Below are 27,557 nucleotides of genomic sequence, written 5' to 3'. Positions count from 1 at the left end.
TTTGTTCAAATAGGAAATAGATGTAGATTCCAAGAGTACACTATCAGTGTCCTTAGTTTGAGATCACCTAAACGTCTCATCCAGAAAAAGGCGCAGGTTCCCACTGAGAGGAATACACTCAAATGTTTACAAATCATAAAAATACATAAACAAAACACAATACAGTGCATAACAGAGGATTTACAAGGAAAAAAATATCATCTCCCAAAACAAGGAAAAAAATATCTCCCAAAACTAACTATACATTTGACTGTTTCCCTCCCAGCCGGGGCCAGGACAAAACCAAGTAATCTCATTCCCAGACAAAGACAGAAAGAATGCTGGAAAACAGATATAAGGGAATAGAAGACACAGTATGTACACCCCCCCCCCCCTATTTACACAATAAATAATGATTTGAAACTCTCAAAATTGAAGTAAAACATTTTATTATAATTTACAAGCATTGCCGTACAAAAATTCGTGGGTGCCACAAAACAATTTGTATGGCGTATACAATAACCATTCAAATATAGAGATAATGAATGAGATATGACTGAATGACATCAATTACATACAAAGATATTCAAGGCCGCTCGGACAACAACCAGGGAAGTCAACACATACATTTCAACTTAATCATAGGTTATGGCAACAACTAAACATAAACACTGACTGGTATAGCATCTCTCAAATGATTCTCTTATTATAAAGACACGGTAAAAAGGTTGTATCATGTTGTACACATTTTGCACACAATTAAAAGCAAACTGTTTCTCATTTCTCTGATATATATAATATACCTTTCAAAGTGGCTATCCTGACAAGTTATACACAGATGTCTTGTGTTACATAAAACAGATACAACAGGCTAGGCCTGAGTCGATGCTTTCAGAGAATGTAGAACACATTATATACACATGTGTTGTCCTAATGATAAATTACTTATTTATTGAGCACCAAAATTTTGCAATAAGCTACAATTCATCAAACTTACTACTATTAATTTGAACGCAACAACACGGGACACAAGGTTTTAGGGGTCAGGGACAGAAAGCCAATGGATACTGCCCAGCAGCACTAGAATTACGTATAAAACAATATTACATCACGTTTGCTGCAAACTGACCTTTTATTTCATTTTGGACCGATTTTTTTATTACCCTGTCAAACATTCTTAAACCCAAGACTTCAAGGTTTACAAATTATTGACAAGTTCAGACATTGACCTTTGGTCAAAATTTAAACAGAGGCTTTTAGTCAGTGCACAACACTGTTTATTTTAAAGAGTTTTCCGGCACTTGCGACACCGATGGCGCTTTCAACAACAGAAAATGATGTAATGGTCTTGTGATTTGATGGGTTAGTCCATGCTAACGAGGAAATGAAAGACTCAAGGGACTAGTTGGAACAGACAACAAAAGTATATCATCCCAAAGCAATCTATTGTGTATCTTGTCTGAAACTACTTATAGTCCCATCAAATCACGGGAACTCTATCCCGCAAAAACAACGCATATCAATTATTAATAAAAACAAATACTAATGATATAAACTTAACAAAATAATAATAGTAATTATTAATAATAATAACAATAATAACAACAACGGCAATAATGATTATGATGATGATCATTGTATTATTATTATCATTACTTATATCACTAGTAGACTGCCTTGGTGCTTCACTTAAAGCCTATGAAAGAAACCAATGAACATTTCTGGGAGGGGGGGCAGTTTCTTCTTCATGACCGAGAACTAATGCGTGCCTTAAAAATAAAACTTAAGTTCTGAAACAAAAATGAGCTGAGGCTGAACATCAGTGGGCCCTTAGAACTCATCTTGAAATATAATTATGCAACAAAACACAAAGGGGTAAAAGTATTGATTTAGATGCAGTACGCTTACATAAATTGCCGAATTAAATATTAAATACAGTGTTCAATCGTTTAGCAGATGACTGGAAGAAACTAATGTCTGTTGCCAAACTTTCTCTTTCAATTGAACGGATAAAATATGAGTTTAACCATGGCCTAAATAAGTTTTCTGTAGATAAACGTATTCAGATAAAATATAATGTGTTCACTCGTACTTATTTATTCCATAAATTATCAAAATCCGAGTAGAAATGTTTTACAAACCTGAAATATGCTGTTAAAACGAATGCACGATACATGCAACTATTGGAGGTAAAAGCCAATCTGCCAATTCATATCAAGTGACGAAGGGCGGCCAGATAGCAATTCCCAACATGAAGAAAGGACTGATCATAATGCCCGAGTTGATTTTATAATATAATCACTTGAGTCAATGGGGGACAGAATTATCCTTAATTAAAGAAAGGTTTTTAAATTACTCGTATATCAATCCGTAAAAATTAGAATAGATTAATATTATTATCATCATCATCATCATTATTATTAGTAAAAATACCAATAGGAAGCATTCACATTATAAAAATAGGCCATTGTCATTGCCTTAATAATCTTGGGTATTGCTAATAGACAATGTTTAATCTTGGATGGGTCTAACTTACAAATGTTCCGTTCCGTTGAACGACGTTTTGATTCAAATGAAAGGGTATCTCATTGTTTATAACTGAAGTTACAGTATACAATTCAGTTATTTCAATATTTTGCCAGTGACCATTTAATGCATGAAAAGAATCATGGGCAACAATGGAAGCAACAGTGTTGCTGCTGGTATTTCAAGCGCAGGATATCCGTTTTCTCAGGTAAAAGTTATTATTGGTGATCAGCAAAATGAGCGTCACTGCAAGGGGGAAGAATATGCTTAACTAGAAAGTTATGTCTTCGGTAACCTAAGTGAGATGAAAAATGAAAATTACATAACTTCAATTTTATATCCAAAAATCAAACACTATAAGGGTATCACGTGTAAATAGCCCGTAAAAATATCTTATTTCTCTTCATAAATTTGACGTTGATAAATGCATAGATAGCAATGAATTACCCAGAATGACTAAGAATAATTGGAATACACATATCCTAATCAACACATCAATGAATTAGATCTATATACAAATTGCATAAAATAACAACATTCATTAATAATAATATGAAGTACAAGTGTACCCAAGAAACAATCAGAACCAGCCAAAAAAATGTTATGAAATTAATCAATAAGTACAAAAGAAATACAAAAATAACAGAAAAGAGCATATAGATTAATATAATAACAACTCGAGATGGGTAATTAAATCTGAATACATCTTAAAGACTATAATCTCTAAGTAGTCTTTTCTCCTCCTCATTTGAATTCATAGGAATTTCATGCCCACCCCGCCCATACACACGCAAAAGTAAAATCAAAATAATATAATAATCCAAAGAATCAAACAGATGGAGAACCAGCTCAGTCACAAACTTAATAATTCAATGAGATGGAACTAGACATGGAAAATAACGGTTTAAAAGGAAGAGTCTCCTAAATTACCCTATATGCCACAGTGTCATATAAAATCTATGCTCCCAAACATTCAGTTGGGAGTAAAATCAGAAACATCCTATCCCCTTATCCTTTGATGAATTGACAAAGAGGATTATGATTTTAATAAACAAAAATTTAAAAAAAAACCTCAAAAAATAAAATAAAAGCAATGTTGGGATGCTCCAGTAGCATTTAATCTGACAACCTTATAGATGAATGCGTTTCAGTAAAATTCTAACCAATTCTACCAGTCAAAGCAATTCATACCAGCACAGAACTATGCGTAACTCTTACGGTCTATTTTTGTGAAAACTAATCACCTCTATGGGTGACACCAATTTCATTCTATGATGACAAAACTTAGTCAAAATATTTATTCATATTCATAGTTACTAGCTATATTAAAAAGAAGAAGAAAAAAAACAACAAAAAACCTACAAACTACAAAACATTGTTTTTCCACTCGTCAATTAATTTAAAAAAATTATGACTGAAAACAAACTCAAAGATGTAAACTTAAACCTTACACTTACACCGACAAAATATTTGTTTCCATTCATTATCATGAAAATCTGACTGGCAATACCAAACACTAACTTACTCAATGACAACAAGTTCCTGCATATATTGTAATACAAATCTGAAATTTTCATTGATTGATACTGGAAGAAAAAAAGGTTTCATTTTGGCCAGAAAATTTCTTCAAATAACCCTCATTTAACTAAATATCTTCAATGCCTCAGTCGGCTTTCTGTCAAGCTGGAGGGTCATTTAAATCCATCCATATTTAGGGTATAAATTTTCCAGCCAGAATGAAAAAAAAAAAAAAGAGTTTATATTACAGCAGAATAATAGGCTTGTTTCATTAAGCTTTAGATACACCAACAATACGGTTGTTTTTTCTTTTCAATCTATGAAAATGAAAATTCGAGAGATATTTAGCATGTGCAACTGAAAACGGTGCATTGCTCATTGATAATCAAAATAGGACGATTGAATGTGCAAAATTTTGACATTTATATCATGTTGTAAAGATAAAATATAATAAAGTCTTGCAAAATACTTTACAATTTTCTATTTCACACTGCATAATAAAAAAATACAATCCTTCAAGTATTTGGACTCAAAATGCAAAGGTAAACAAGGACATAGGGGAAAAAATGAAAAGAAAAACAAACAAAAAACAAATGGCGATGATAGTTTTAACATTCATTTGCTGTGCATTTGGCTTGAATGGGTTCTAGTCCACCAATTCAACCAGGAATTTTCTGGAAAGTAACTTGTTTTCCAGGGTGAACCTGATGAATATGAGAGGCCACATCCAAAGCTCGAAGCTCTACCAAATGAGGGCAATAAGGACACTGGTATAATTGGCTACTTCGCTTGCCTTTCTTAGCTTGATAGCTTTGACCAGAAACTGCTGACAATGACCCTTGACCTGTTGCAACCAAGCCAGGGGCACCGGGAGAAGAAGCTTGAGACTGTGACGTGAGCTCCTGGGGCAACTGAGGGAACGGTGACCTCATCTGAAACTGCCAAGCGTTTTGGAGTCGCTGATTGTATTGCAAGTGTTCCATTGGTACAACATTTGGTGGTGGGGGTGCTTTTGCTGCAACTCCAGCTCTGGCAAGTGACTGTGGGGCCATGAAATTGGCAGCAATAGATGAAGGTGACATGTTTCTCAAGAGTTGTTGATGAACAGGCTGAATAGTTTGATGGGCAATTTGCTGCTGCTGCTTCTGTTGTGAAGATTGTTCAATTTGCTGTTGATATTGACGAGGTTTCTTAGATCCCTTAGGAAGCAAAGCAGATACTGGTGCTGGAATTCCTTGCACTAGAGTGTCAAATCCAGACGATGATGGTTGTTGTGGACTGGGATTGACACCTATCGGTCTATAAACTCTTGTGTTCATCGTATTACTTCCTGTATTAGAAGCAGAATCAGAACTATTTCCACTGCTGCCACTATTGTTCATTGGCCTTATATTAGTAGCAGCAAAGGGAAAAGCATTGTGAACGAGATTTGGTGGTATGACCATAGCAGCTGGGAATCCAGCTATGGGTCCTGGTAAGAAACCTAATGCAAGAGAAGAGGATGAAACAGGTGGGAAGACAGATGGAGTACTAGATGTCATTGCCTGTGCCGATGGGGGTGAGATCTTGGGGGCCATGGCAGATGACACAGATGGTCTCAAGTTGAAAATTTTAAATGCATCTGGATTTGGCTCATTTTCTGGAAGTTGTTCGATATCTGGGTCTGTTGATGATGGTTGAGAGGTGAGGACATTGTATTGACTCATTGTTGCCTGCTGTGGGGAGGACAGAGATGATGATGATGACGATGAAGCTGGGGCAGTAGCAGCAGCAACAACTTGGCTTTGAAGGAAATGATAAGGTGATAACGAGTCACTCCTTTGTTTAACAGAAGGAACATTGAGAACAGGCAAGTTTCCAGAATTCTTGTTAGGTTTAGAGTTTGATGGTTTGCTGGTTAATTTAGCTGTTTGACTGGTTGCTGATGAAGATTGATTTATAATGTTAATGTTGCCGGTGTATGATGATGAAGAGGTAGGTTTTGGGGCCATAGCGACCTGAACTAAAGATGATGTATCAAAAAGGGAACTGTTTATTGGTATCTGGGTAGGAGTGGACCCTGCTGCTGTTCCAGATGGGTTAATGGGCAGAGCGACGAGAGGAGAGATGATAGTGCCTGTAGGTGTGGGCACAGCAAGGGCAAGTTGAGTTTGTATTGAAGATGCTAAGTTAAGACCTCCAGTTCTATTAATTTGAACGTTTCTAGACTGTGGTGTTATATCATTGTTATTGTTGCCACTTTGTTCAGGGACTGAACTGGTCTGTGGTGAGTGCAGATCATTGGCAGTAGTAGTAATAGCTGCAGCCGATACAATTCCAGCTGCTGATGGTAATGAAGATGAAACAGTTGTGGTTGATTTTGATGGGGCTGTAGAAGATGAGTTCGTTGCTGGTTTGGATGCAGATGAGGATGAAGTTTCTGATGAAGTGACTGGGGCAAGTGCTTTCTCTATATATTTCCCATTTGAAGAAATACATTTTAAAACAACAAAGAGGTACTTTGGTACTGAGACATGGAATTTATCCTTATCTAAATTGGATTCATGTTGAGATATGCAATGATTTGAGATATCTTGTAGTGATTTACTTTTATAAGCCTGGCAAACAGGACAGATGAACTCAAACAAATCGGAATGTTTCTCCTTAAGGTGGTCATAAACATTAGGCATGGAAGTCATTCGCAGAGAACAAAGAGTACATGTATGTATGTCCTCTTCCAAGACTAGCCGATTGCCAACTCGGGTGCATTGATCACTGTAAGGTAGCACCATAGCTTCCACAAGTTTATTGGCTTCTCTGGAGAGGGAGATTTCGTTTTTGTCCACTTTAGATGGGTGCTGAGAACGAACATGGTGTCGCAACTGCTTTTGACTAATGAAACTGGAACTAGACTTGCAGTAAGGGCAGGAGAAGCATCGGATATTGGAGTGTCGAGATTTTAAATGCTTAACCATCATGAGTAGGTAAGGGGTATGAACTTTGCAAGCTTTGCATTTATATGATAAGGGAAGACCTCCCGAATTTAAAGAGGATGATAGTGATGATGATGGTGTGGAGGGAGAGGGAGAAGGAGAGGATACTGGAGTAGATGTCAGAGTTAATCCTGATGATGATGATGAGAGTGACGATGATGATGTTTCAGGTAATGTTGTTTGTGGCTGTGATGATAGTGGCAATGGTTCTTTGTGACCAGACAGTTGCGCAGGACTGATTTCACACTCAGATGTAGTCGTGGCCGATGATGAAGACGAGGAAGCATATTTTTGTATTTCTTCTGCAGACTGAACTCCCTGTGAAGTGGTTGAATTGGCAGTGCTAACTATTTCAACAGGTGATGGTGATAATGGCTGGTCCTGCAACGTTTTCTGTGTCAATGATGAAGCAGCAGAACTTCCCACTGCTGTTGATAGTGAGTTGTCTACAATGGTATCTGTGGCTGTGACTGGTTGTTGTGCTGGGGTTTTGACTTTGCTTGATCGATCACTGATCAGAGCAGAGTCTGAATTGATTACAGACACTGCAGTTTCTACAAAACTATTTACTGATACTGGTGATGTGAAAGCCGCATCTGTATTATCGTCTACTATGTCGTCAATGGTACTTGAAGATGCCTTTTGAATTGAATAAAAAAAATGTTAAAAACATCATTTGTAAATAAAGACAAAAATAAAATACAGCGAAACTTCAATCAAAAATAGAATCTGCCATTTAAACCTACATAAAGATAATTTGAATTACGATTAAATGCCAAATGGCAACTCAAAAAATAAAAATATTGTTGCCTTACATAAAAATAGTAATAATTTATCTTTTTAAAAAATGAAAAGAAAAAATAATAAAATGAGAAATTTATTTTAAGGGTCTTACGGCGCTTGAGACATATTAAGGTCATTTCAGCGCCAGTGACAAGGAAGGAAAATAATTCTGAATTTACAACTGAAAGTACATGAGAAAAATTAAGATAGAGGGGAATTGTTCAAATAGGGAACAGACGTAGATTCCAAGAGCATACTATCAGTATACTTTGTTTGAGAGATCACTAAAAGTCTCATCTAGACACAAGCACAAGATCCCACTTTAGAGGAAATACACTCAAATGTTTGCAAACCATTATATATTCGAAACAAAAAAGGAATCAGAAACACGAAAATGATGAATCCATTAGCAAACGTTGCAAATCATTGCTTGCTCCTGCTGTTCCAATGCTTTTTTACTTAATTCGTATCAACAGCATCCCCTTTCCAAAAACTCAAATAAGGAACACTTAGTGCTGTGACATTGCCACGACCAACAAAGTAAAATAAGTGTTTAATTAAAGTTAATTAAGTCTGATATTGATACACATACATATTGCCACCACCTTCAAATCAAAATAATTAAAGAGATCTATGTTGAAAAATTTTTAGGGACATTTAATATTTTGGAGGGAGAGTTTTCTGAAAACCCAAAAATTAAAGCAATTAAGACCATTTCAACGTAATCTACATTCCATGTACAATACATATACAATGACAGTCATTCAAAAGTCTATATATTCTTCCAAATGCAAATGTCACATAAATAAAACTTCACTATAACTATACAGACCTGACGACTTTAAAATGTGAAATTCTTAATTTTTAGGAAATAAAAATTGTTGACACTATAATTAACTTTAAAAATCAACAATTTACCCTCACAAGGTTTAAATACAGGGGTGAGAATGACTGGTCACTAAAAAGGAGGACATTTTTCAGCGTTTAGATCATCCATGCAAAAATAACCTATAAATTTAAATTTCATTAAAAGTTATTGTGATGCAATCCAAAATGTGTCTCCCAGCAATTTCTGACATCACTCGGAGGAATTTCAAAAACTGAAAGTGTAATTATAACATGGTGGTTGTAGTAATGGTAGTGGCAGGGATAATGATGTGGTGGTGGTTGTAGTAGTTGTGGTAAGGATGATGATGTGATGATGGTTGTAGTAGTAGCGGTAGTCGCCACATACATCTCCCGTATTCACAGATTCACTAATGCCCACATCCCATTGTTTCAAGTTGACCAGAGACGCCAACTTATAATTTGGCTCACGTAAATTTCAGAAACAATTCCGAACAATTTCAATGCTTAAACAGGAATTTCTGCAAACAAAATATAATCTATTGAGATCTATAGTCATCCTAATACCCCTTGTTTCAAATCAAGTAAAGTTCCAAAACCAATTTATGACGTATAAAATATTAAAATGAATGGTAGGTGTGGTAATAATGATATGATGGTGGCTGTTGTAGTGGTGGCAGTAATGATAATGTATGTGGTTGTGGTGGCTGCAGAAGTGGTGGTGGTGATATTGTTGTGTTGGAGGAGGTTGTAGTAGTGACGGTAAGGATGTGGTAGTGATTGTTGTTTTAATGGTGATAGTGTTGTGATGATGTCGTAGTGGTGGTGGCAATGATGGTGATGATGATGTGGTGGAGGTGGTTGTAGTAATGGTGGTGCTTCATGAAATGATGGTGTTGCGATGGTGGTGGTTGTAGTAGTAGTGGCAGTGATGATGATGATGATAGTGGTGGTGATAAGGTGTGTACTTGAAGGTGAAAAGAGAGAATGATGGCTGATGTGAAAAGGATATGATCCACTTTATAGATTTAGGTTTGTCTGACAGAAGGAAAGATAGTGTGTGTTTGTGTGTGTGTGTTTTATTTGTTTTTAAGGGTCTACGGCGCTTGCATCACATTTTGGTTATATCAGTGCCAGTAAAAAGAAAGAAAATGGGATAGTAAAAAGTTCTAGAATTACAATTAAAGCACCCAAGAAAAAGTAAGACTTAGGGGAACGGAACAAAAAGGGATCAGATGTAGATTCCAAGAACACACCACCAATGTACTTAGTTTGAATCACCTAAAAGACTCATCCGGGCACAAAGAGGAATACACTCAAATGCTTACATTATACATTCAAAATAACAAATATACTTATACATAACAGAGAGATGATTTACAAGGGAAAAAAATATCATCTCCCAAAACAATAACTGTGCATTTGACCGTTTCCCTTCCAGTTAGGACTCTGGCCAGGACCAGGACAAAACAAAGTAACCTCATTCCAAGACCGAGACAGAAAGCATGTTGGAAAACAGATATAAGGGGATAAAAGACATAGTATGTACCCCCTTGCCCACTATGGGAGGTCAGGAACCCCACCCAGGTGTGTGTGAGAGTGAGAGAGAGACAGAGAGAGAGAGAGAGAGAGAGAGAGAGAGAGGGAGAGAGAGAGAGAGAGAGAGAGAGAGAGAGAGAGAGAGAGAGAGAGAGAGAGAGAGAGAGAGAGAGAGAGAGAGAGAGAGAGAGAGAGAGAGAGAGCGAGCTCAAAGTGAATGTAGTGATGAGTACAGAAAGATGAAAGTGAAAAATTAACGAGACTTAAGAACTGAGTGAATTTTATTGATTTGTGTGTGCACGTGTATATGTTTGTAGTTCATTTCAGCGGCACTTAAAATATTTTTGGGGCTGTAAAAATATATAGACTTAAGTAAGATCAAAAGCACCGGAGAAAAAGTGACTGGTTCAAAAAGGGCTTACAAATGGACTCCAAGATCAAACTATCAATGTAGTTAGTTTAGTACGAGGTCAACTAAAAGTCTCACCAAGACACAAGCACAGAATCCTTGTGAGAGAAATACAAAATTTAGAACAACAAATCTAACGTCACACAAAAGAGAGATGATAGAGATGATATACGAGGACAAACATATCATCTCTCAAAAACGACTATACATTTCATTGTTTCCCTTCCTGTCAATGAATCCGGCCAGGAAAAGGATCAAGCCAAGACAACGGTAGAAAGCAACTCTGATCCATGTAAGTCAAAAGATCCCACCAGGAAGATGATGTGATAGTGGTGCTTGCACTAGAGATGGTACTGATTACAATGAGAGCAGTGATGATGTGGTTGTGGAGATGGTGTTACTGATGATGATGATGTGATAGTTGCTGTTGTAGTGGTGGTAGAGATGGTGATGATGTCATGATGGTTCAGGGGTGAGAATGACTGGTCACAAAAATGGGAGTTCAAGACCTATCTATGGGATGATAACGTATAAATTTGAATTTCATTAAAAATTTACTGAGATGCAATCAAAAATGTGTCTAGCAATAATTTCAGACACCACTTGGAGGAATTTCAAAAGTTGAAAGTGTAATTACAACATATTGTAGTAGTAGTAAGAAAAGATGGCGGTAGGGATGATGATGTGATGGTGGTTGTAGTAAGGTCGTGATAAGGATGATGATATGGTGGTTGCAGCTGTAGAGGTGTTGGGAATGATGGTGTGGTGGTGGTTGTAATAAACCTGTAAATAACACTTTAAAATCCCTCAAATAATGTAGTCCTGTAGCAATTTTCATTTTCAATACATCTTAGTGACTTAGAAATGCTCATGAAGTTCAGAAATTGGAACCAAAATTTCGTAGTTCTAAGAATTGTTCGTAATAGTTGGTAGGTCTGACCGACTATAAGGTACAGTGTAAACACACTCTCTCTCTCTTGTCCACCTATCTAACACGACTGTGACATTACACATTATAAATCGTATAACTGGAATGATGTGTTGAGGGACACAAACTAAAAGATAACGACAACTATAAATATCACCACAAATCATATTGTGATACTATTTATTACCTAACACAACGGATTGATTATTCGAGATTTGATATCTGTAACATATTCTGACATGGCGTTTTTTTGCAAAGAAGAATCCCAAATTTTGAAAGCAACATCCCAAAGTTGCAAGCTAAAAACAGCAAAATTTGCAAGAAATTTTCAAAAAATTGCAATTAATTTTCCTAAAAACCCATAATTAGTTCATGAAAGAGAAGGGTATTTGTTTGGATTTAAGGGTTTCAAGGCGCTTGCAACAAATGTAAGGTCATATCAACGCCAGTAAAAAGGAAGAAAATGAGATAACTCTTTAAACAATTAGAGAAAGAAGCAAAACCTACCTTAGCATCACCATTGTTCTGAACGTTATTCAGAATCTTTATATGTTCACTTAAACTGACGACCTCTGTGATCTTCACGTTCAAAGTTCCATCTTCCTGATCTGCTTCAGCTACATGTTCATTTGAGTCTTCTGGCAATGGGGGAATATAGTCATCTACCTCCATCAGCTCTTCAGAATTTGAAGGAAGAGGCATTTGATTCTCTTGTGATGCTTCTCTTTCTACCACACTTTCTTGAGTAAGACTAGTATGAGTGGTGTCTTGACTATAAATGAATTTTTTAAAAATAAATAAGAAAGACAAATCACATATCTATTAAAAGAGTATGGGTCACTGAATCGAGGCTTTCAACAATGTAACTGATTTTTAGTAGATCCCATAAAAAAATAACCAATAAATAAGTAATTTCTATTGAATATGCCTGATATGAGATGAGCATTCATCTTTTCTGCCATAAAAAAATCATCAGTGAATTCCTTAAAAATTATTTTGGTCTATTCACATTAACAGCTTTATTATAGTTAATAATTTTAACTGAAAAACAAAAAACAAACAAACCTAGCCATAACATAGTGCATGTATTAAATGTGTGTGAATTACAGTAAAACATTCCTGGTTCTTTAAGAAAATAATTTGAAATTTCACAGCTAAAGGTTAATGCATCTTGTGACCAGGGATGCTTAAAAAATAGAAAGCCTGAAAATTTCTCTCGTAAAGACCATATGAAAATATTTCATATACAGAGCTACCTCTCTTTAGCGACATCGACATCGTTGGGACCAGAAAAAAATGATATAGTGGAACAACTAACCAAAAAAATAGTTGGAGGGGGGGGGGGGGGGGGGGGTAGTAAAATTTGATGTACTTTTCCAGCCATTTACGGTGGAAGTTTCAACCACATAACAGTAGTTTATCTTGGAAAGGCAGAGCCCGTCATTGCATGCTTGAAAACTCTTCGCTCCAAGTCTACAATTATATTTGCCTGGTCTATAATGATAAGCTACGATGTCTGTGTGTCGATCACTGGATTTTAAAATCAGTACACTTCACAAAATCTAAAATGAATTTTGTATTTAGCGAGAGTGGATTTTGTAAACAAAAGAACATTATAAAAAGAAAGGAAACCCCCCCCCCCCCCAAAAAACAGTACCGAAAAAAAAAAATGGATATGTGTGGGGAGTGGAAGAGATGAGATATTCTTTTTTTTTTTAAATGGAAATAGGATTGGAAGTCAAATGTTGGACATAGATATGTGAAAGCATTTGATAAACTCACCTGTTATCTGTCATAACGTCAGGAGTTGATTCTGTAACAGCATCCTCTTTGTAACTGCAGGTAGAGGTCTCTTCAGAGTAATCAGCATCAGTTGTGCTGTCTGCCTCCACACTTTCTTTGCCTTTCCAGTCATCTTGTAGATCAAGATACTCTTTTGCCTTTAGTTTGTGATCCACGGGTGAGGAAGAGTCTACATCACCTACATCTAGTACAGAACTTACTCTGTAAATGTTGGCAGCAGTTGGACTGCCATGCTCCTCTTGGCTCCTCTTTTGCTGGGTCATTTTTGCTAAATGATCAGCATCATAGAAATCTGGAATTTTTCTGTACGGCTTAGGACGAGATGGGTGCACTGATGCACAATGTTGTCCTATATCATCCTCAGAGGAATAAATGGACTGGTCACAAAGAGTGCAGGCATAAAGGCCTTGAGCTGAATGAAGATCTGAAACGTGTTGTTCAATATCCTCTTTGACATTGGTCGAAAATCCACAATGTGAGCAGACATATCGACGATTTGCACTTCCTGTTCTTACAGCCCTATTCCCAGAACCACTGTTTACAACCACAGATATGATAAAAGGGGGAGATTGACCACCAGTACTTGGAGGGACTTGAGGCGAGACCGTAGGGAGGGTGTGATTGTCTTGTTCAACTAATGCTATAGGATTATCAGCTTTATCATAGAAATTAACTTCGTCCAGATACCCAGTGATAAGAAGTTTCTGATGATTGAGTTGATGGGTGTTCTTCAAATGTGTTGCAGCTGCTGCCATGGAACTAAATTCTGACTGACAGGATGCGCATCGGAATTGGACTCCTGGAATGTGACTGTATATATGTGATTCAATGGTCAATTTAGTAAGCGTGGTAAAACCACATCTTTTACAAGTGTAACGGAATGAGGAGGGTAACCGGTCTTGAGGTAAAATAACTTTGAGTTTTGAAGATGGATTTTTTTCAACAACAGGATTATTACTTGTGGAATGAACTGGACTATTACTAAGGGCTTTGTCAGATGAAGGGGATGACTTGTCCTCATTGTTATTGTTGGAATGAGAAATAATGGCGTTTGAATTTTGTTTTTGGATACCCTCTGTGGTTTTACATATTGGAGCGGTTGGAACAGATGTTATGGATTCTGAAACTTGTTGGCTTTCCTTTTGTGGTTCACTATTCACAGGAACAACACTTTCATTTGCATTCAAAGGTTCCTCCGTTCTGGATTCATCATCAGAATATTTTTCAGAGAGAGAAGATGGTGCATTGGATGCACTCTCTAGTTCTAAACATGCTGATGCTACCATTGTTTGGGTTTGTTGAACTGGAACTGCAGGCAACTTTCTTTCATCATCTGATGAAACCTTTTCATCATTCCTACAAAGCTCTGCATTAGAAGAATCTTCACCTTCAGGTCCAACATCAGAATGTTTTTCAGGGAGAACGGAAGATGCAGTGGGTGTAGTATCAAATTCTGTACACGTTGCTGCTGACGTTGGATCACTTTGTATAATTTGAACTGTAGACAGGATTCTTTCTTTATTAGCCAACACTTTTTCATTATTTTTGCTAAGCTCTGCATTTAATGCCTCTTCACCTCTGGATTCAATATCAGAATGTTTTTCAGGAAGAATTGATGATACAGACATTGCATTACTATGTGAAACTGGAACTACAGACATAACTCTATCATTATCTTGTGATATCTTATCATTTTTACAAACTTCTGCCTCTTCACCTTTGGGTCCAATATCAAAATGCTTTTCGGGGAGAATGGACGGTGCAAAAGATTCAATTTCATGTTCTGAACATGTTGCTTCCAACATTGTTTCCTGGTGTATAATTTGAGCAGCAGACAACACTCTTTCATTATCATGTGATACCTTTTCATTATTTTCACAAATCTCTAGATTCAAAGCTTCATTATCTTCGGGTTCAAAATCAGAAAGTTTTTCCGGGAGAATGGAAGGTACACTGGATGCCACTTTAAGTTCTGAACACGTTGCGGTGGCAAACAATGTTTCATTTTGTACCATCGGAGCAGAAGACAATCTTTCCTCATCTGTCAACACTGTAATATTTTGTTGAAGCTCTGCATTCAAAGTCTCCTCATTTTTGGCATGCTTTTCAGGAAGAATTAATGGAACAGTGGGTGCCATTTCAACTTCTGAACAGATTGCAGCAATAGTAATTTCATTTTGTACTTTTGAAACTGTAGACAAGCTTTCATCAGATGTGGCCGTTTTATTTTTTTGTTTATCGAGCTCTGCATTCAAAGCCTGCTCACCTTCAGAATGTTTTTCAGGGAGAATGTCGGTAACAGATGACATTCTTATTTCAGTTGCTGTGGACAAGGTTTCATCTTGTGTAAATAAAACTGCAGACTCTCCTCTATCCTTTGCCAACACTGTTACATTTTGTTTACTAACCTCTGCAGAGATTGCTTCGCTTTCAGAGCTGGGATCAGCTAATGAGCCTTTACTGTGGACTTTTGGTGATGTCTCATCTTCTGCACAGCGCAAAGTGGTTACAGTTTCATTATTTAACGTTTTGATTGGGAGACCGGATTGTTCAGATTCATTACAAATGCTATTCTCATTAGTTATATCAACGTCTGTTAAAGAAGAAACAACAGTGGGTTTGATGACTATATCACCTACAACAGGAGTGTTTACTGATATTTCGGAATTATTTTGATTTTTATTCAATTCTGTACTTGGATATATCATTGCTTTATCGATGACAGTGCTTGAAACCACTGGTTGTTTGCTTGGGATGGTTTCTTCACTAACAATTTTAATGTTTGTCTGTTCTAATGATGATTGGTGAGGAATTATGACTGTCTCAGATTCTATTTCAGGAATATTTTCACTTTCAAAATGTGCCACATCCACTGGAGAACTAGCAACATTCTTAATATTTGCAGAGTCTGATGTTTTCGCTGCAGCTGCAGATTGCATATTAGGAGAACATATGGAAGTTTGACTTTCTGAAATTTTGGATTCTTTCAAACAAACATCGGGTGCAGATTTTTGCACTTTAAATTTTCTTGGCTTGTAAGTCACACCATCTGGTGGTCTTTCCTTGAGGAAATCAAGGTAACTTCCTACAAACCCTGTTCTTTCTACTTCAGTTAAGTCAATTTGATTAATTGGAAGATTTCCTGTGGATTGAGCTGATGTATTCTCAAGCTGTTCTTTCTGATTCATAACGGTCGCCTGGGCTACTTCAGGTAATTCTACCTGTTTTATTTTTGCAGACTGGTCAATTTGCTCTTTTGAAAAAAGTTCTTGAGACTCTTCTGGTGGCTCGGTTTTAATAACCATCTTCAGTGGTCCCTGATCTGGTGACTTTAATTGCGAGACCAGATTCCTTGATTTAAGATCTGTCATATTTTGGTTTCGGACCACCCTTTTCAGTTTTAGACGAGGAATTTGAGGCCGTTTTTTACTGTCAAGATCTCCAATATCTTCATTTTCTTCCTCAATGTCCTCCAGATCAGCATACCAGTCCTCATCATTTTTATCGTCCTCATAATCCATACTTATTGGGCTTGAGTTCATCTCTGATTCTTCAAACCCTGGAACAAACATGCCATCTAACCTGAGCTTTTTCACAAAATCATTCAAAACCACAAAACATGGCTTAATTTCAAAGTCTTCCTCCCCTTCAGAAGACAAAGGCTCGTCAATTACTGCCCCAGGAGATTGCCTTGCATTTCTCTTCTCCCTTAGAATAATAAGCCTTGCCTGCCTCTTCTGTTCTTGCATATCATACATAGCTTCCTCTTGTCTTCTCTTCATTTCTAGCATCTCCAAGGGGGACCTTGTAGTCTTCTTCCTGAATTCAAAGGTTCTGACAAGCTCTGTAATTTTTGGTTGATACAAATTATCACGGGGTGAAACAGTTTTCCTTGCAGTTTTAGGACTCTTTTTCGTGGCCTTTATCCCTGGTGGTTTTCCTCTTTTCCCTTTTAACTTCTTAGGCTGTTTCTGTGTAACTGTTGAAGTTGAAGCCTGATGTTCTAATTGTGACAAATTTTCCCTTACAGGACTTCCTATCTTTACAGGACTCTTATCTTCATCAGACCAATACAATTGAAAGTTTGACTCATCCACAAACTCCTTGACAACCTCATCTTCAATAATGTCATCAACGAAACTTTTCACAGAAGCCTCAAAACTAAGAGGAAATTGGGGGGTTAAAACAGGTGGCGGTCCATCCAAAGAACCCGTAGCCGGGGCAGTAAAATCAAGTGGCTTCAATTCAGGTAATGGCAGAGAAGAAACATTTTGGGCTGATTTTTCTGAAATCTTTATCGACAAATAACCAGAAGTAAGGTCTGCATTCAATCGCTTGATACCAATTCCTCTACCTCTTACATGACCTCTTCGTCCCTTTGAGCTAATTTTAGGGAGACCATCTATCATATCTTGGCATAGTAAAGGTCTACTTTTTGTTCTGGTTTGCAATTCATCTGTCAGTGGAGCGGAGCCAAAGTTTGCTTCTGTTGTCAATCTCTTCAGCATCTGCTGTCCTCTCTTATTTTTCCCTCTACAAATTTGATATCCTTGACGTTTGCAATGATCTTCATTGTTGACCATGGTGGTGGATTGAGGTGAATTGCTATCAGCAGATACTTTTGGTTTAGGCTTTTTCAACTTAGAAAAATCATATCTCTTGACCACTCCCCTTTTCCATCTATTTACCCTCTTGCGCTTCCTGACTTTTCTGAGAGGATCTTTAGGGCAGTTACTGGGCACTAACTCTGGCAATCCTCTCAAATTCTTCACTTGACTAATTGATTTCTTGGTTTTACATTCAGTGCTTTGAACAATGTGCTTGCTCATAGAGAGGGGTATTTCATTATCATGCTCTTCAGATGATACAATCTTTTCTGAGACACCTTTGATTTCAAAGTCATTTTCAACTACTTCAAATTTTTCACTGAGGCATTCCCTAGTGACCGATTCTGCCCTCTTATTACAGTTTTGATTTTTGTCCTGCTTCTCAGCAATATCAGAAACCAGCAAGATGTTTTGAGATGGAATTGCACTGTCAGAATTTGAAATATCTGCACACATACCACCGTCATCAGTTTGTTTATCATCAACACTAGTGATTTCCTTTGTATTTTTGCCATCAACATCAGAATCAGCACACATCAAAAACGATTTATCACTTTTTTCAGGCACAGATTTTGAAACCATTTCCTCCCCATCTGATACAAGCAGCTTACTAACACATGAACCTTTTTCACCAGAATTTGGTTTTGTTTCATTCAACACTGCACATTGTTCATCTTTCTGAAGTATTTCTTCAGAATGAGATAACCCTACATTTGACGGATCACCCACATTATCCTTTTCTTCTTCGTTCCTTTTTACTTTGTTTTCTAGACCATCACAGGGATGAGAGTCCAGATTTTGTGACTGCTTTGTTTTATCACTATTTTCACACAAATCTGAGTTGGCAGAAGAATTAGTGGTTGTGTCAGATGAAATTGGGAAAACATCCTCAACTTCATTTTGTGCTTCAACCTCAATAGCATGATCGACTTCTAATATAGAAGATGTACCTTTCTGATTTTCGAGGGAAGATGTTCCATCTTCCATTCTGATTGCAATTTCATTATCTTTTCCTGACTCATCATCTTTCTTCTCATTCTCATCAAATGGAGGAAAGTTCAACTTGTCGCTGCTCACAGTTGCCACTGATATTTTAGATCCTTTTTGCTCTGACTCACAGCTCTCCTCCATATCTAGTAGTGTTTCAGCCTCATCTTTTGTTCCCTGCATATGATGAGTTGTAACTAATACAATGGACTGATTTTGTTTAACATTTTCTGATGTTTGCTCAGCAGCATCACTGATTTCAACTGTGGTTCTAATATCCTTATCTACAACATTAACTTCTTCAGAAACTTTCAAATTGGTATCTCTGTGTCTTGAACAGCTTTTAGATTTCTCTGAAATTTCTAAATCTTTCACTCCCGATTCATCATAAACAGTGCTTTCAAAACATGCCGGCTTTTCTAGATCTTCTGCTACGTCAGACCTATCATCAATACTCTCTTTCTTTTTACAGTCCTCCTTGGTTTCTATTGACGATAGATTCTTCTCATCAACGCCCTTCACCAAAGTTGATTCCTTACACCCAAAATCTGGAGAATGTATAAAATCCATTACTTCAATCTTCTCTCCATCTTTTATGTCTGATAAAGCTGGGATTTGTTTATCTGTTGAATCATACATGGACTTATCCAATGATTTTTCAGAGGATGGAATTATATTCAATTTAGAAGACATACTCATAATATCAAAAATATTTCCAACTAAATGGGTCTCTACAGGACCTGCATCATTCAAAACTTTTGAACTTTTGTCATTTTCAACAGACACAGACTTTTTCTCCAACTTTTTTCTCATAGATGCTCTAGTGACAACATTCTTGGATTTCTCTTTCTCACTGGCATTCTTTTGCCTTTTACCTGTGTGAATATGTTTTTTAACAGACGCTAAACGTGACCCGTCTGTAAAATTTTGCGTTGCTGACCGATATTGACTGCGTCCAAGTTTTATCATTTCCCTACTACGATTTTGCTTCAACACAAATTTCTTCTTCAGAGCAACAACATCATCTTGAGTCAAAGCTGGCGAGTCTAAACTTCTATCCTCTTTCTGTAACAAAGTTTGGGATTTTACCACAGCTTTTTTCAAACTTTTTAGCTTCTTTTTACAGTGTTGAAACAAGACACTCTTATGTTGATTGGGTGACTTGGGTGGACTTCTCATCCTCTTCTTCTGGCGTAACTTGTGAGGGGATGAGTGAAGAATACCACTCATTTCTGGAGATGACCAGAATCCATTTGTTGTCTCTAAACGTTTCAATTCTGTTGATTTCACTAAATCTGAGATCTCTAATTCATGTTTGGGTACAGTTCTTTTCACTGGTGTTAATAAATTGTCATTATGTACATCTTTCAATTTCTGAGAGGTAGTGCTACTCTTTATGGGCTGCTTTGAAGAGTCAGGTTTACACTTGTTCTCGATATGACTGTCTGATGCAAATGATGATAAAGGGACTTGCTTCACAACACATTCTGAAGAAGACTTGGCAATCGGTTTACACTCTGCTGACCTAAGCACACTTTTGGTGTTAAATCGCAATCTTTTTGCACTTGGGGGACTCTGTGGAGAGTCACTTTGTTTTCCCGTTCTTCTTTTTCTTCCTAACATATTAAAATTAGACAGATGAAAAGATATTGGCGAATTAGACCCCTTTAGTTTTCTTACACTAACAGGAATTTTATGTAATTTCTCTTGATTTCTTTTCACAACAGAGACAGGAGGTGCCACCTCCATTTCTGAATCTCTGGTTCCTGGTGCAAGATCACCCTCTGTAAGTTTTTCTGTTACTGAAGAGTGAACATTATCAATATTCTTTTTCGCAGATCTCTGGGTCTTTAGATCAATTTCTTTCTGAACAGAAAATTCTTCTCTCTGAGATTTATGCTGCTGCACTTCCTCTTGAGGCTTATTTATGGGCTCTTTTCTCTGCCTTTGAAACCTTGGAGATCTCTCTTTGCTTTTCAAATTTTGCTCTGATTCTTTGGGAGACACTATTGAAGGTTCATGTTCTTTTTTAAGAGGTCTAGTCACTGCAGAATATTTCACAGGGGCATCATGGTCTTTTGTCACCTCTGTGAGTTCTTTATTTTTATTGCGCAGATTCCTTTGCTCATTCTTTTCTTCCCTACTTTCTGACTGTAAAGACAAAGGCTTACCCTTTTTAAAATTCACTTTTGACAATCCTGGTAATAAAGCTTTACTTTTTCTTCTTAAGTTAGAATTATTCAAAAGTATTTTAGCTGTAGGAGACCTTTTATCATCATAATTCTGAGAAATTTTATCACTCTCTGAGACATCCAATTTCCCTACACTTTTTCTGGTAACCCGATCAAGCGAAGAAGTCAAAGACGAAAGCTTATCATCTTGTGGTGGATGTTGAACAGGAGGTGAAGGAACTTCAGCTCCAAAGCCCTTTGTAGTTTTTAAACGTTTCAGTTTTGTGTTGCTATTTGTTGATGAAAGGGAAGATGACTTGTTAGAAGATTCATTTTTGTCTTTCTGTGAAGGGTCTGAAGCTGGGGCTACAAGACTTGTATAACTTGGTGACCAAAAACCTTCTGTGGTTTGTAACCTTTTCAACTCTGATAAACTTTTCAAGGCTTTAAGAGAAGCGTCCTTCAAATCTTTGTTATTGTTCTGATTTGATTTTACTGTCTTCTTAATGTCTACATTGGAAGTTGAAGGCTTGTTGTCGTGTTGAGTTGAATGTTTGTCTGTTATGGTCTTCAAGTTTTTCTTTTTTTTTAAATTCTGAAAGAGTACCCTTCGCGACAAGTTAGATCTGTTGAAAGACAAAGTGCCTCTGGAATGGTGCTCTGACCAAAAGCCTTGTGTAGTAGCTAACCTGCGTAACTCTGTGGCAGCAGAGACCTCAGATTTCCTGAGTGCAACAGATGAAAATGTATTTGGATCAATTGAAGTTGAAGAAATCAGGCTTCTCTTTGGTACATTTCTGACACACTTCTTGGTGACTTTATGTTGTTTACCTGCTGATAAAAAAAATATAAAAAATATAAAAATAATTATTTAATCAATTAAAATTTTAAATAATCATCTAAAAACTTTTCAGCTATCACAAACGTCAACAAAAATAATCACTGTTTTAAGGGGTGAATGAAGCTTCTTAAAGCAAAAGATGGCCATGATGTGACCACTTTATGAGGATGCAAATAAATGAAAAAAACGTACAATAAGAAGATTAAAAATTCATTACTGCACACACATTTGCATTAGTTAATATACAAATAAAAATAATATTTTATCTTTAAAAAAAACATCTCAATTTGCTATGGTACATCAACTGACTACACATGAAAATTACAAACAGTAATTAGAGCTGATACAAATGGTAGTTAACTGAGCTCACAGCAATGTAGAAAATGAGAACTGGTGGATTTCAAATTTCAATAATTTGATATTAAAAGTATTAGTATTAATCAAAATAATTTGCTCATTGCAGACGCAGAGTTCTCCGGGTGAAACCCCTGTGATGCATGATTTCGGGCCTTTCACAAACAGCAGAGATTTTAAATAGCTTTTAAAGATAAATTTAACCCTTAACCTGCTGGGTTTCAGTTTTTAAAAATCATAACTTTGGAATTGGGAAAGATAAAACAATGAAACTTTCGGGACGACCAAATAGATGGTCCAGACATTTCAAAATAATTAGATATGCAAATTAGGTCACATGACAACAGCAGCCATCTTGGAAATCTCATTAATAGTAATAGGCAAAATTTTAGCATTCCCTGACAGTGAATACCTTTTCTATCGTACAAAAAAAAAAAAAGCCAAAAATGTTGCTTTATGGTAGAAAATAATAGAGTCAATACATAAAATTGGTACTTCAAAAAACTACTCTTGTTTTGCATATATATTGTCCAAAATTAGCAAAATATGAGAGCTCCACATCATGGAAAGGTGAGACACAAGCCAATTCTCAAGATACACCCGTGTGTTGAGCCATTTGTTATGACAAGGATTGGTTTTAAAGGGCGGCAACAATCTGCTCCCTATTTGAATCAGTCTGAATATATTAGCATCAGATAGAGTCAAATGGGTCAAATGCTTTGCCAGACCTGCTTACTACTGCGAACATTTCGTAGAACTATGAATTTTCGGGCCCTAATTGTTAATTATATAAAGATCTTTAATTCAATAAACTTCTTGAAAAAATTTGGTTGCCAGAGCCAGTATACAAACAAGTTCAAAGCATTTATCGAATGTATTTAAATACAAATTGGTAATTCTTAAAAGTAGTTAGGTCTACTATGTCATTCATTACCCCTTAAAACTATGAATTTTTCCAATTTCAAGTTGGCAGGTCTGCTCTTTCAATTAAGCTACTGAAACCCCAAACATTCAAACATAAATACAGTCCACGCCGGTAATGGGGATATCGCTTAATTGGGACGATTCCTCGAGATCGGAATTATTTTCTGTATACTACTTTCTTTCCAAATTCCAGCCGCGTAATGGGGACAAAATTTGACAATGACCATCCCCATAAAAGAACTTTTTCGTTGTCTTCAATCATTTAAAACAATTATTCATAAAAAGGAAATTAGTCTAACAGGACTGTCTACCAGGTGTGTGGAACAGTTCATCACAGAGATGTGAACAACAGAATATTACCAGAATCCCTTGTTAGAGTATATTGCGACAGCCAATCAATCGGGTGGGTAATCAAACCGCGGTTATCACAGAGTAATCGACTGCCATTGTCACGTTCATGGTCATGGATCAATGAACACGAAGCTAGGTTCACAGGTAAACTGACCAATGGTGTGATGGGTAATAGGGGATGGCTACCACCCCCAAACGGTTGGTTTGATTAATGGGTGGACAATGCATTTTTAATATGTTTGGCATATTCGTTAATTGTTTTGTGCAGTTAGATCTGTCCCTCACTATTAAATGTAGATTAAGGTAAATCTGAATGCTCCATTTCAAGGCTGCCGCTTAATTAGGACGATATTTCAGGAACCGAGCTGTCTCAATTAACCAGCTTGGACTGTATTATGCTCAGAATTCCATTTAACAGGCAGCTGTACAACTTGTGAAGACTTGAGTATTGCCAGTCATGTGGCAAATAATTTGTATATTTTGCAAATCAACAGTAAGAAGAAGGGAAAAAATAAAAAATAATCCAACATACCATCCGCCTTTCTAATTTTTTCTCTTCTGCTCATTCGGCCATCTCGCATTGGCTGAGGGTCACCTTTATGATCTTTACGCTGAAAAGCAAAAACCAAATGTAAATATATAGTAATGGATTTTTATGACATTCAATAAAATGCAGTTTGCAAAAGCAGCCTTTAAACAAGATATTTATGCGATCCCTAAAGCAGTTGAGAATTTTAAAAATTAAATCAAATTAATAGAAAATTAAATGCAAGAAATATTTAGATGAGGAAAGAGCAGGCAAGCAATTCAAATAATTTCAATATTTCATCAAATTTCAATATATAATCTTAAACTCAGAATTAGATCTTATCAACCTTTGTCGTTGGAACTGATTCATAATTTCATTACAATTGTTATTGATTCAAAAAATGAATAAGCTATTACAGTTTCTAAACACAGAGTATAAAAATTAGCAAGATAATGCTACATGACAACAGACTTGAAATGCTAGCTTGAAATGAAGGAGTACCATAATTCAATCTCAAGCTCAACAAGAAATTAAAATAAAAAGATGATTTAGACCTATAGAAAAGCTCAGCATAAACTTTTACGTAATATAAATGTTCAGTTTCACTTTGAATTTCAAAAGAAACTGATAGATGTCAATCCTTCAGTTTATTTATCAAATATTTATGTGATACAAATATGTCAGATATAGCCATAATGGATGGTAACAGTATATTATAAATTAACATTGGAAACATCTCTTAACATTTCAATGGTTGATTTTAATAAATATTGTCTCGTAACAGTTTACAATCCAATCATGATATTTATAATACATACACTCTCTCATATATTTCGATTACAAGTAAAAATGTATCGGATGAATTTTAATAAATAAATATGAACTTAAATAGTGCATTTCCATGGATTCATATCATGCACAATGTTTATTTCCCCAGCAGGCCATAATAAAAACCATATATTATTTCCATTTCATACAGTAACAGTTGCCTGTTTTGTACTGTAACTCATAATACACGTCACAACCTGGAGCCAGGAACTCATTCACACCTGATTCAAGATGTCTTGCATGGCTATCAATAAGAAAAAGAAGACAATCTTTATCAGTTTTGATATATAGAAGTGGCACATTAAGTCTTATAACCAAACAAGAAAATGAATTAAAGAAATAATAATTCAAAAAGACATAAAATCTGAAATGACAAAAGAGACTATTAGAATAATAATAATAATAATAATAATAATAATAATAATAATAATAATAATAATCATCATCATCATCATCATCATTTGCATATTTCATATGAATCTCATCTTTTTAAAATACTGTAATTAGAACTTGACAAGATTTGAATCATGGAAATGGGAGATAAAGTTTACAGTTTACTCTATTCTCACTCGACATGTATCATACTCAAACTCATGCCTACAAGGGTTAAAGTTCAAGAGAGCATTTTACCAATATGACCTGGGCGTCAATAAAGCCAGACTTGCATTGCACTGATACTACTGTTCTCTTGACGAAAATTTGGTCAGTTAATGTTATCAGATAGGTCTAAATTCATTTTTTGAAAGAAATTTGATCTTAGCCATTGAGCTTTTATATAGCGCGATATCCACTAAACGTGCTCAAAGCACTCTACTAGGGGTCCCTACCCAACAGCAACATTTAACATTTAGGACGGGACATGACGCCTGTTGTTAGGCGAAATATTACAATGTTTTAAAAAGAGACAATGCTGTTGACGGCCAGGTGATTATTTTACAGCTGAGTACGGGGAAAGAATGTGAGTAAAGAGCTTTTCCCAAGGACTTAACTTAACTATGCGCCGAACGAGGCTCAAACCCAGGACCTTCCGATCTGAAAGCGAGTGTCATACCACAAGACCACATAGCCGCACGATTGTGAGAGTGGAATATTGTGCCATGTTTTACATGGCAAAATTCACAGTATCACAGGCATTTTCAAAATTAGTTATAACTGAGGCTGAGGTATCCTTATGATAACTTGTGTTTGATATGCTAAGCCATTGAAGTAACACAAATTAATGAGCATTCAAAGCAATGTGACCATCCATGCAGTTTTCAGTTGGAGTTGGAGAAACATTTTCACGAGTACAGTCACCAGGTCAATCTAAAACATTTTTCAATTCAAGTTCAAGACAAACCATGCCACAAGTAAGAATTCTGAACGGATAGTTTTATCATGAAAAAAAGTTTTTCAAAATACTACCAGTGAAAATATTCTGTGGATCTAAAGGCAAATGTTTAACTAATTTAAATATAAACCTCTATTAATTATTATTAATTGATTAAATTGTGGTCATTATCAATAACGTCCAATTCCCAGAACGGTAACTGTAACCAGTTAACTGTAAATTACGTGGTATACAGTATTGATAATAATCAAACTCACAAATCACACTTCAAAACAAAACAAAGTTTAATTTTCACAACAAACCCCTACTTTTAGTCATTCAACAAGCTACTACTGTTCGGTGAGCCTTGATTTTATGCACCACACAGCTGAGGAGGCGAATGAAGAATTGGGTATTTTTTTTATATTATCATTACCTCTATTACACACCATGAGAGTGAGTCTCGCAGGCAAAGAGAGGTGAGAGGCAGACTCTCTTCGAACTTAATTTTATGGTTCAAAAACCAGCATATATCTTCGGTTCCTTAAGTCACACAATCCTAATGAATAAATCCATCTTTAATTTATGAAATTCAAATAGTTACATACCCGGTCCATCACTTTAAAAGTAGAATTTATGTACAATTTTGGGGCAGTTTTATTCGAGATGGCGGTTTGTGTTGTCTGTCTGTGTTGTTGGGGTGGCGGAAATGACGTAGGGTTTCGCAGACAGCGAAGCCGCGAAGCCCAAGGCAAGGGCAGGGTTGGAGATGAAAAGGTGAGAGGCAGCAAATGAGGTCCCCGGCAAGAGGATTTGAACAAAGACCAATAATTATTATAAAGAGAGAGATAGAGAGAGAGAAAGAGAGAGAGAGAGAGAGAGAGAGAGAGAGAGAGAGAGAGAGAGAGAGAGTATTGCTGTTATTTTACCCCCCCCCCCCCAAAAAAAAATATTAATAAAATGTCCCACGTCCTGAGAGCCAGTGATTTATTTTAGGAATATTGTTGAAAAATTGCACTCTTATAAATAAATAAAAAGTTGGTAAGATGGATACCCCAGGCCGATGTGCACGTATTTGCAACTCTGATAACTCAATTCATTATGGGCTCATTGTAGTAATGGAATTTTTTGTTTGTTTAATGACGCAAAATATTGTCCATGACAACAATGTTAAACTAGGGTTCGGATGTCAGACCTGCATAAATATGTAGGTACATGTCGCCCTTGGCCCAAATACGCAAATAAAGTGTATATTCCTCTTAAAACGGGCTTCTACTAATGAAATAACACACATCTAATTAATATTAATAATCACTTTTTTTCACGTAGGTCTTGACCACAGACTAGGAGGCC

At 36.3% G+C, this 27,557-nt stretch overlaps 1 protein-coding gene across 2 annotated transcripts; it reads right to left on the bottom strand.

Moving 5' to 3' along the window:
• Positions 1–411: 411 nt before the first annotated feature.
• LOC144969084 (uncharacterized) lies at positions 412–26,957 on the bottom strand. Of its 2 annotated transcripts, none has more exons than XM_078908111.1 (5): positions 26,813–26,957; positions 24,071–24,149; positions 13,283–21,902; positions 12,008–12,272; positions 412–7,634 (listed from the first exon to the last, which is right to left on the bottom strand). In XM_078908111.1, the coding sequence occupies exons 1-5, from the start codon at positions 26,819–26,821 to the stop codon at positions 4,683–4,685; spliced, it is 11,925 nt and encodes a 3,974-aa protein (XP_078764237.1). In that variant the 5' UTR covers positions 26,822–26,957; the 3' UTR covers positions 412–4,682. The 2 variants fall into 2 exon arrangements, with proteins under 2 accessions (XP_078764237.1, XP_078764238.1); XM_078908112.1 differs by having other exon boundaries at positions 13,283–21,899; positions 26,813–26,908.
• Between the last annotated feature and the right edge of the window lie 600 nt (positions 26,958–27,557).

Source organism: Berghia stephanieae, chromosome 3, assembly GCF_034508935.2.
Source record: "Berghia stephanieae isolate SIO BIC M18660-M18661 chromosome 3, UCSD_Bste_1.3, whole genome shotgun sequence".
Lineage (NCBI taxonomy): Eukaryota > Metazoa > Mollusca > Gastropoda > Nudibranchia > Aeolidiidae > Berghia > Berghia stephanieae.
Note: the sequence above shows the minus strand (reverse complement) of the source record. Positions and strands in the feature narration are given on the sequence as shown.

Coding starts and splice junctions, on each gene's coding strand:
- LOC144969084 (XM_078908111.1), bottom strand. Junction 21,903..24,070: donor AAAAATTAGAAAGGCGGATG/GTATGTTGGATT, acceptor TTTTTTTATCAG/CAGGTAAACAACATAAAGTC. Junction 7,635..12,007: donor AGAACAATGGTGATGCTAAG/GTAGGTTTTGCT, acceptor TCAATTCAAAAG/GCATCTTCAAGTACCATTGA.